This window comes from Tinamus guttatus, unplaced genomic scaffold, assembly GCF_059628265.1.
Source record: "Tinamus guttatus ecotype Peru unplaced genomic scaffold, ASM5962826v1 Tinamus_guttatus_pri_ptg000203l, whole genome shotgun sequence".
Taxonomy (NCBI): Eukaryota; Metazoa; Chordata; class Aves; order Tinamiformes; family Tinamidae; genus Tinamus; species Tinamus guttatus.
Window position 1 is genome coordinate 3030604 of NW_028288737.1, and position 9842 is coordinate 3040445.

At 52.0% G+C, this 9842-nt stretch overlaps 1 protein-coding gene across 1 annotated transcript; it reads left to right on the forward strand.

Annotated features, from left to right (window-relative positions):
• Nucleotides 1–5407: 5407 nt before the first annotated feature.
• Nucleotides 5408–8390, forward strand: LOC148594777 (E3 ubiquitin-protein ligase PHF7-like). The gene is made up of 9 exons (XM_088524114.1): nucleotides 5408–5441; nucleotides 5802–5893; nucleotides 5984–6085; nucleotides 6365–6489; nucleotides 6718–6880; nucleotides 6965–7071; nucleotides 7303–7416; nucleotides 7795–7913; nucleotides 8212–8390. Exons 1-9 carry the CDS (start codon nucleotides 5408–5410, stop codon nucleotides 8388–8390), a joined length of 1035 nt encoding a protein of 344 aa, XP_088380240.1.
• The last annotated feature ends 1452 nt before the right edge of the window (nucleotides 8391–9842 follow it).

The window sequence follows — 9842 nt, forward strand, 5'->3', positions numbered from 1 at the left end:
GATACAAAGGGAAAAGAGGAATAGGAGCTGGAAAGCAATCAGGTACAAAAGTGTCAGGGAAGGAGCAGAAATGTGGGAACCTGTGACAAAGTGAATAAGTGGATGGGAGGGAAAATAAAACAATAAAAAATTGCAACAGAGTGCTACAGGAAGACGGAGCAGGATGGTAATAAAGCAACTTTGAATTTCCTTCCTTGAAAGGAGTGCATTTTTCCTGAAGGAGGTGGAGGGGGGAATCTAAAGACAGACTGCCCCCAGAGTAGGAGCTAACAAATAATGAGTTAGGAAGAGCAGACTAAAGTCTTGGAGGAGGCAGATGAATAACCTCTGTTTGGGCAGGCACTCAAAGGGATGTGTATGCACAGGGAAAGAGGGTAAAACCACAGGGTGCAAATGCTTTGCAGCAGCATTATGATCAGGCATAGGTACAGCTGAACTACATTTACCACAGACAAGGAGGACAGAATAACAAAGGAAATGAGAAAACCCTGGAAGTTGTAGCTATATATATAATACATATTTATATATATCAAGAGAAAGATCTATAGATAGATACAGAGAATAGAAAGGGTTTATTTTAAAAGATGCTGTAGAGAAAGAGTTAGAAGGATTCAGGCATATTCTCCTGCCATAAAAGAGCTAGGGAGATCTGATTTGAAGCAGCTCTTTCCTAAGCAATTCTACACACTCTCAAATAAAATTTAAAAATTTTAAAAAGATAAAAAGCAGTGTCCTGCACTCTGCAAGATGGGTGGTGGTATACAGAAATGTATAAGCCAGAAAATAAACCATGCAGGCACACTGAGTGCTAGACTCCTGGCTTTTGTTCTCAGGAAATACCAAGAAATGGGTGGTTAGAAGAAGAGAGAAATAATTTATATGTACACATACATACACAAACTGTCAGCAAGGATTCCATCTCTTATCAGATGAAAGGTTTTCCTCAAGGCTTAAACTCTTGAAGGTATGGGGTAGGCACACATATCATCTTTTATGCATTTTTAAGCTTTTCTTATGACTGCCAAAGAAGGCTTAAAACTCATGCAGGCTAAAGATGAAGGCTGGAAGGAAAATAAAAATTCCCTCAAGCATATCTTAAAGATATCACTTTTTAAGCCAAGCTCAAGATTTAAGATTTAGTTGGGTTTTGACTGACAAGGTGATCAGTCCTGCAATGTATATATTTCAGAAAACCCTCTATGTTGTAGATAGTCTCAGAAGTACCAAAAGGCCTACAGATATGCTGGCCAAAATCGTTTTTTCATTGTTCCTTTCTTCAATTTATACTGAATTCATCTCACATCCTTTTACATATAGAACTACAACACAGAGTTGCTTTAGTTATGACCTTGGAACCCATCTGGAGAGCATTCAGTGAAGTCTGTCAAGGACAAAAAGCTGGTCAAGAAAAAAATAGCATCTTCCACAAAGTTAGACCCCAATAGAGGAAAGTAGTGCTTCTAGCAGCACTGCAGAGCATCCTGGAACAGCCTCGTTCCACTTCCTGGCTGCGGCCTCTGCTCAGGCTACATCACCCCAGGCCAGCAAATGCAAAGAGACAGCACAAGAATCTCAGGAATCAAGACCATAGAAAAAAGAATGTATAAAACCCACCAGTTCTGCAAAGTGGCATGCCCAGATAAAGATACTGTAAGTAGAGACAAGTATTGAGACATGCTTTTTCATGTGCTCTGCATTAGCCAGGTGAATTTATTTACTCAAATCAAATTCTGGCCAATCATCAAAGCCAGTCTTTACAAGGCAGAAAGTTATCGAACGTGGGCATAGAAGGAAGAGGTATTTTGTTTGTTTTAAATTTAGTTTTGATCACTAAGACCTCAGTATCATCAATGCCAATGCCACAATTGGAGTCAGAACAGAATTTAATCTCAACTCAACTTAGCTTCAAAAAAAATCTTATGAATCAACCAGCATCCAAAGCTGGATCTAGAAAACTCTCAACAAATTTTCAACTCCTATTTGCTTACAACAGGAGCAGCTGGCCAACTTCTGCAAGTGGAGAAGAATCAAATCGTAAAATTTTGCATGTTGTATATATGAATACTCAGTATAATCACATTTTCTTAACAAATTTCCTTCTTTTATACAGTATTTTATTTAACAGCACAGTAAGGAGGAATCAGGTACCTACCAACACAAAACAAATTCCTGATTTCTTAAAGGAGTTTTAAAAGTGCTATCAAATTCACATGATTTTTTTTTCTTAAAGATTAAAAAAAAAAAGAAAAATAAGCTGAATAGTTAACAAATAGAGAGGCAACAATTCACTAGCCTTTTTATTAGAACTACTGACCCACGTACTGGCCTTTCAGATGAGAAAGCCTTAACTCTCATGCCTTGAAATATGGAAAGAATCATTTTAAATAACATTTTTGAAAGCAGCTGTCAATATATTTTCAGCTGGCTCTAAAAGATAATAAGCAGTTTTCTAATTATTAGAAGATTAAAGCCAATCTTCAGAATAGAAAGGGGGAAAGCTCTGGGAGGATATTCAATATTTAAAATATTTTGTTTTCAGAAAGCACTTCAGTTCTCTTCTACAAGTGTGAAAAACATGCTGTGATACAAATATATAGGCTTTTGAGAGTCTCTTTAGAAGGGCTTGCTCCATACTTCCTCTGCACAGGTCAGTGACTGAAATCCACTGCAGGAAGCCAGCTTCAGAGGTGTTAATCCTCCACAGTACCTGGATTTTTGCCAATTTGAAAGCGGTTTGGGGAGAGAAACCGTACAATGCAATAAGTTGCTCTGGATTTCCCATCTGTAAACACAGAAATGCACCTTTCTAACTATACTTCTGAGCAGCTGCTCCCATGTCAGAGAGAGTATTTAACCAGCTCAAGCTTAAATCTTCCTAAAGTAGTGTTTGAAAAGTGTGAAGTATTTGTCAGATACATTGTCAATGGTGTAGATATTTCAGTTTCATGGGGAGGAAAAACTAGCTGATTTCATAACACCAAAGGACCCTTAGTTTTGGCCTAAACCACTCCACCAGTGATCCAGAGCACCATAGGCAAGACACACTCTTGAATAAGTGACTGTCCCTTTGACTGAGGTTCAGGATAGCAGCACAAGAATGGGACCGTGCAAAAATTGCTTTGAAGAAAGTTTGAAATTTGGCTTATGAGGGGAAAAAATAAACACCTTATAGTAGGAGAAATAAGTTTATAGTAATTTTTATATAGACACACATTGATTTGGGAGATTATGCCCATCTGCACTTGCAGAGGTGTAGCAGGGCTATCATTGTACAATACTCACCCAGGTAGAAACCTGGAACTGGTGACAGCTAGATGTATATACATCAAAATTATCCCACTGGAGACAGAGAGAGGAGGGGTCAAATTGCTATATCAGGCATCTCTAGGACATCAACACCTTAAAAATCAGGGAGTACCAACCTGAAGCTGCTCCCTAACGGCTCTGTGAACAATCTGTGCAAACATTGACAGTTACCACATGTTTCTGCTCCTTTTTGTGTATGTAGAAAGCGGAGGACTAGGGGAAAGAACAGCCAGCTAGACTAGCTAAGATGATCTCTACTGCACCATAGTCTACAGACACCAGAACTTTATTTAGTTGCATTAAACAAAAAAGAACTTAAATCCAGAAACAAGAAATAAGAACTGCCCCACTTGCTTTCAGTACAGGCTGGAGACTGACCTTCTGGAGAGCAGCTCTGCAGAAAAGGACCTGGGTGTCATGGTGGACAAGAAGTTGCCCATGAGGCAGCAGTGTGCCCTCGTGGCCAAGAAGGCTCATGGGATCCTGGGATGCATTAAGAAGAGGGTCTCCAACAGGTTGAGGGAGGTGATCCTGCCCCTCTACTCAGCGCTGGTGAGGCCGCATCTGGAGTACTGTGTCCAGTTCTGGGCCCCACAGTTCAAGAGGGATGTGGAGCTGCTGGAGAGAGTCCAGCGCAGGGCCACAAGGATAATCAGGGGCCTGGAACATCTGCCCTATGAGGAAAGACTGAAAGAACTGGGCCTGTTCAGCCTGGAGAAGAGAAGGCTGAGAGGGGATCTAATCAGTGTCTATAGGTACCTCAAGGGTACCTCAAGGGAGGCAGTGAGGAAGATGGTGCTGGCCTCTTTTCACTGGTGGCCACCAACAGAAGTAGAGGTAATGGCCACAAACTGAAACACCAAATGTTCCACAGGAACTTAAGGAAACATTTCTTGACAGTGAGGGTGACAGAGCACTGGCACAGGCTGCCCAGAGAGGTTGTGGAGTCTCCTTCTCTGGAGATCTTCAAAACCCGCTTGGATGCAGTCCTGTGCCACGTGCTCTGGGTGACCCTGCATGTGCAGGGGGGTTGGACTAGATGACCTCTAGAGGTCCCTTCCAACCTTAAGCATTCTATGACTCTATGATTTGGGAGTCCTGGTTGACAACAGGTTAACCTTGAGTCAGCAATGTGCCCTCGTGGCTTGGAAGGCCAATGGGATCCTGGCCTGCATCAGGAGGAGTGTTGCCAGCAGGGAGGGGATCCTCCTCCTCTACTCAGCTTTGGTGAGGCCACACCTGGAGTATTGTGTGCAGGTCTGGGCTCCCCAGTACAAGAGGGATGGGGAACTTCTAGGGAGGGCAAGATGGGCCTAAGTCAAGCCTTGAGCCCTTGGCCCAGGGAAACGAGCCTCTCACAGTAGCCTTAGATGCACCACACAGTGCCCCTCAACGCCCCACATGACCCTCTGCCTCCCACTCCTGTAATCAGCTGGAGGGCGCAGCAGGGACATGTGCTGGGCAAGCCCTTGGGAAGCGATGGCATGGAGGAATGCCATGGGTAGGGCAGACGGAGGTGCTGGTGGAGCAGGTGGCCATTGGCAGCCTGGCTGCACGCTGCCCTTTGGGGTCCCATCAGCACAGATGGGGCAGTCGCTTTCTCTTGGGAGTGAATGGGGGTGAGTGGGAACCCAACAACCATGGCACGGCCTTGGGCTGCCAAATGCCAAGTGGGCAGCTGTGCTGGGCTGCTTAGCATGGGCCCTAGTGACACGGTGGCCATGTCATAGTGGAGAGCAGGCAGCCCTGGGGCTTTCATGACCGTACTTGGCCAGCGAGCTCAGCAAGAGCAGGGAGCGTGTCACAGCGGTGCTCTGTGACACGGCCACCCATGGTGGATAAAGAGAGCGTCACAGCTCCCACCGTGGTCCCAAGTTGGGAGGCAGGTAGGTGAGGGGTGAGGAGGGCCAGGGACGCAGGGGCTGGCGCGGGGTGCCCAGGAAAGTGGGTGCCCCTCCTCGGAGCTCTGGCATCCGTGCTGCCAACTCACCCTGCTCCCGCTTCTCCCTCAAGGTCAGACGAGCAGCGTGTGGAAGAGAAAGCCCGCACTGTGGTGAACGGGACTCTCCAGAGTGCTCCACTGACTTGTGTTGGCTTCGCAATGAAGCGCAAGGCTCCTGACTCGCGGGAGACCGGTGAGGGCGATGTGCCTGTCCCTACAGCTCCCTGTACCCCCTGGCTTGGAGAAGGTTGTCCCGGAGCTATGTGCGCAGCAGCAGGGGCAGGCAGGAGCTCTCCGAGTGCCCCAGAGCAGAGCCTCTGCTGCCCTCAGCAAAGGGTGCCCAGGTTGTATGTGGGTGTCTTCTGGGGCAGCCCCTCAGCAATGTCCCTGTGTGTCCCTGCATGCCACGGGGCACCTTTGCAGCAGCTCCAGACCTCCGTGTGGCCCAGCAAGGCTGGGGCAGAGCAGGGCCTTGGCGTGTGTCTCCAGGATGTAACCCCCCGCCCTGGCGAGGTACTCTTCCTGGTGGCCACATTTGCTCTCTGCCTTCCAGCGTGCCTGCTGTGTCGCCGCGCAGATGTCAGCACTGAGGTCTGCGGGCCGAAACACCAGCAGCGGGATGTGTGTGTGCACGAGTGCTGCCTGGTGAGTTGCCTCTGGGGCTCCCTCCAGCTTTGCCCGGCACCCAGCCCTGCCTCTACGGCCTCCTGAGCTCCCATCCTTCTCTGCTTTCAGTATTCTGCCAGCGGGCTCGAGCAGCGCGGCACCGAGCGGAAGGGTATCTGCGGGTTCTTGCTCGCGGATATCAAACAGAAAGCGAAGAACGCAGCCCAGAAGGTGAAGACCTGGCAGGGATGGGGACATCTCTTAACGGAAAGGCTCACGGAAGCTCAGCCTGTGCCATGGGAAAGAAATTCCAGTGTCTCCAGCTAGTTCTGGGCAGAGCTCCTGCTGCCTTATCCCCCAGGCAGCTCCCGCGCAGGCAGAAAGCTCCCCGGGAGGTGGATGTGGGGGCTGTGAGCCAGCGGGGCCCAGGGCCCCATGACCTACCCGAGCCTTGTGGTGGCCTTGGAGGGCCAGCGCGTGTCAGTGACGGGACGGCTGTGCTCTTGGCAGCGCTGCTTCGCTTGCGGAGAGAGGGGCGCATGCATCAGCTGCCAGGAGAAGGGCTGCAGCCGCAGCTTCCACCTGCCCTGCGCCTCCGAGCATGGCTGCGTCACCCAATTCTTCCGGAAATTTAAGTAAGGGCTGTCTGTCCTTTTGCCGCAGCCTCCCAGCCTCGACACCCCTCGTGCCAGCGTGGGCCAGGCAGCCGAGGAAGCAGCCTCCCTGCCTGGCAGCGACCCCTGCGAGTGGCCTTCCAGAGCCAGCACATGGAGGGCTCCTCTGCGGCCCTTTGCCCTCATCTCCATCACCCCGGGGGCCTCGGTACTTCCTGAGCCGAGCCCTCTCTGCCCTCCTCGCCGCAGGTCCTTCTGCTGGGAGCACCGCCCCGAGCAGGCAGTGCAGGCACGGCCTGAGGCCGACACCACCTGCATCATCTGCCTGGAGCCGGTGGAGGACAAAATATCTTACACCACCATGGTGTGCCCAGCGTGCAAAGGCGCCTGGTTCCACCGCGCCTGCATCCGGGTAGGAGGCCCTTCCCTCGCCCCGTGGGCACGGCTAGCGCCCAGCAGCAGCGTCCCGTCAACACTGCTTGTGTCTCTCCTGCAGGGACAGGCAGTCAGCGCTGGCAGATCCTGCTTCCGCTGCCCCCACTGCAATAACAAGAAAAGGTTTATCCCAGAAATGCTGAGAATGGGCATCCTCATCCCAAACAGGTAGGTTGCTGCTGGGCGGCTGCTGGGCTCCCGAGACACAAGAGCACAAGAGCTGCGCACGGCCAAGGGCTTGCGAGGCGCTGCTGCCCCACACAGCTCCTGCTTGCCTGCTCCCTGGCTTCCCCATGGGCTTTCAAGGGGGGGTGCAGGGACAGGCGAGCGGGGACGTCCTGCCTCTGCCTGCCGTGCCGTGTGCGGGAGCCGCAGGCCTTTCCCTCCCTTCTCCTGCAGAACACCAGCCTGGGAGGAAGGAGGGGGCTTCGAGGAATTATATGAGCGGCACAGCCGGTGCGACGCCAGCCGCTGCCTTTCCCGGCAAGGCAGGGAGCAGGCGCAGGAAAGAGGGTGCGTCACCAGTGCAGCAACGTCAACACTGCCTGTGGGGTGGCTGTAAGATGCTGTGGGATGCAGAACCTCTCTGCAGGCCCTGAGAGGAGGACCCCTCGTGGGGCTGGGCACAGGGAAAGGCTTTGGCACGAGATTGCAGAGCTGCCAGGGCAGGAGAGATGCCCCTGTTCGTGCTGCGCAAGAGGCCTTCCAAGCAGTGGAGGCTGCTGCTAGGGCGCTGCTGGGGCTCCTGGCCTCACGCAGCGCTCTGGGAGGGCACAGGCACGCAGGGCGCTTAGCACAAGAGCTTGGCCGGGCACTGCCTTGTCCATGGCGCCTTCCTGGCACGAGTGCCAGCCCCGGCTGCCAGCACCAACACCACCTTTCCTTCCACAGGCCCTGGGAGCTGCTGTTGTGCTCCTCGTGTGCCTCCAAGGGGACCCATCGGCGCTGCTCAGCCCTGGGCACGGCCGTGGACACGTGGGAATGTGATGAGTGTGCCGGCCTGGGCCCCGGTAAGAGGCCAAGTGCACAGGTCCCCGCGCGCTCAGGCCGGGCTGCAGGCAAGGCCTGGCGGCGGGTGCTCCGCGAGGGGCTGCCAGTGCGTGTCTGCCCCTGCGAGGGTTGAGGACGCCGCTCCAGCCTCTCTGGCTGCAGGAGCTTGGGGCCATGGTGCTCACTGTGCGATTCCCCTTGCAGCCCCCAGGACTCAGTCAGAGCTGGCCGGCACCAGCACCAGCACCAGTCCCACCAGCACCCCTACTGGCAGCAGCAGCAGCAGCCAGCGGGAGCCGGGCTCCAGCTCCCTTGCAGGCTCCTCTGCACAGTCAGACGTGGCTGGCACCAGGAGCAGCAGCCATCCAGAATCAACATCATCGCCCACCTCTCCAGCTCCTGAGAGCAGCAGCCCGTCAGGCCAGACAGGGCCAGACCGAAGGCGAGGACGCTCGAGGCTTGTACGGCGCTCACAACATCCTTACAGGAGGCCATGAAGATGTCATGGAAGGAGCCAAGCATGAGCCCCAAGCAAGGGCACGAGTACCCAAACCCCATGAGAATAAAAGAGGCAGCTAATGGGGAGGAATAACCCGAGTTACCAGTACAGATTAGGGGTTGACCTGCTGGAAAGCAGCTCTGTGGAGAGGGACTGAGGTAGATTAGGAACTGGCTGGACAGCAGAGCTCAGAGGGTGGTGATCAGCGGTGCAGTCTAGTTGGAGGCCTGTCGCTAGCAGTGTCCCCCAGGGGTCAATCCTTGTTCCAGTCCTGTTCAATTTATTCATCGATGGCATGGATGAAGGCACAGAGTGCTCCCTCAGCAAGTTTGCTGATGATACCAAACTGGGAGGAGTAGCTGATACCCCAGAGGGCTGCGCTGCCATCCAGAGGGACCTGGACAGACTGGACAACTGGGCAGTGAAAAACCTCATGAAATTCAACAAAGGCAAGTGCAAGGTTCTGCATCTGGGGAGGAATAACCCCAGACACCAGTACAGGCTGGGGTCTGACCTTCTGGAGAGCAGCTCTGCAGAGAAGGATCTGGGCATCATGGCAGATGACAAGTTGACCATGAGGCAGCAGTGTGCCCTCATGGCCAAGAAGGCTCCTGGGATGCATTAAGAAGAGTGTCTCCAACAGGTTGAGGGAGGTGATCCTGCCCCTCTACTCAGCACTGGTGAGGCCGCATCTGGAGTACTGTGTCCAGCTCTGGGCCCCACAGTTCAAGAGGGATGTGGAGCTGCTGGAGAGATTCCAGCACAGGGCCACAAGGATGATCAGGGGCCTGGAACATCTGCCCTATGAGGAAAGACTGAAAGAACTGGGCCTGTTCAGCCTGGAGAAGAGAAGGCTGAGAGGGGATCTAATCAGTGTCTATAGGTACCTCAAGGGAGGGAGTGAGGAAGATGGTGCTGGCCTCTTTTCACTGGTGGCCACCAACAGAACTAGAGGTAATGGCCACAAACTGAAACACCAAATGTTCCACAGAAACTTAAGGAAACATTTCTTGACAGTGAGGGTGACAGAGCACTGGCACAGGCTGCCCAGAGAGGTTGTGGAGTCTCCTTCTCTGGAGATCTTCAAAACCCGCTTGGACGCAGTCCTGTGCCACGTGCTCTAGGTGACCCTGCGTGTGCAGGGGGGTTGGACTAGATGATCTCTAGAGGTCCCTTCCAAACTTAATGATTCTATGTTCAGAGGGCAGAGTCCCTTTTGCTGCCCAGTAAGAGTAGTGAGAATAAGTGTCTACTGAAGACTCCTTCCTTTGGCTTTTGCATCCTGTTTATTGGAACAGTTAGTTTAACAGACATACAATTAAACCCACTCAAAAGAAAACAAAGGCAGCGGTCAAAGCCTCCTCCCCGCTTACTTTGAAAGCAATTGTTGCTGTGCAATTCAGCACTTACTTTTACCAAAAGAAAAGACATTGAGTTGCATACTCAATGC

Bases quoted from the DNA above. Each gene is read 5' to 3' on its own strand.
- LOC148594777 (XM_088524114.1), top strand. From the start codon at position 5,408: ATGAAGCGCAAGGCTCCTGACTCGCGGGAGACCG. The intron at 5,894-5,983 runs GTGAGTTGCCTC...CTCTGCTTTCAG, and splicing joins GTGTGCACGAGTGCTGCCTG to TATTCTGCCAGCGGGCTCGA. The intron at 6,086-6,364 runs GTGAAGACCTGG...TGCTCTTGGCAG, and splicing joins CGAAGAACGCAGCCCAGAAG to CGCTGCTTCGCTTGCGGAGA.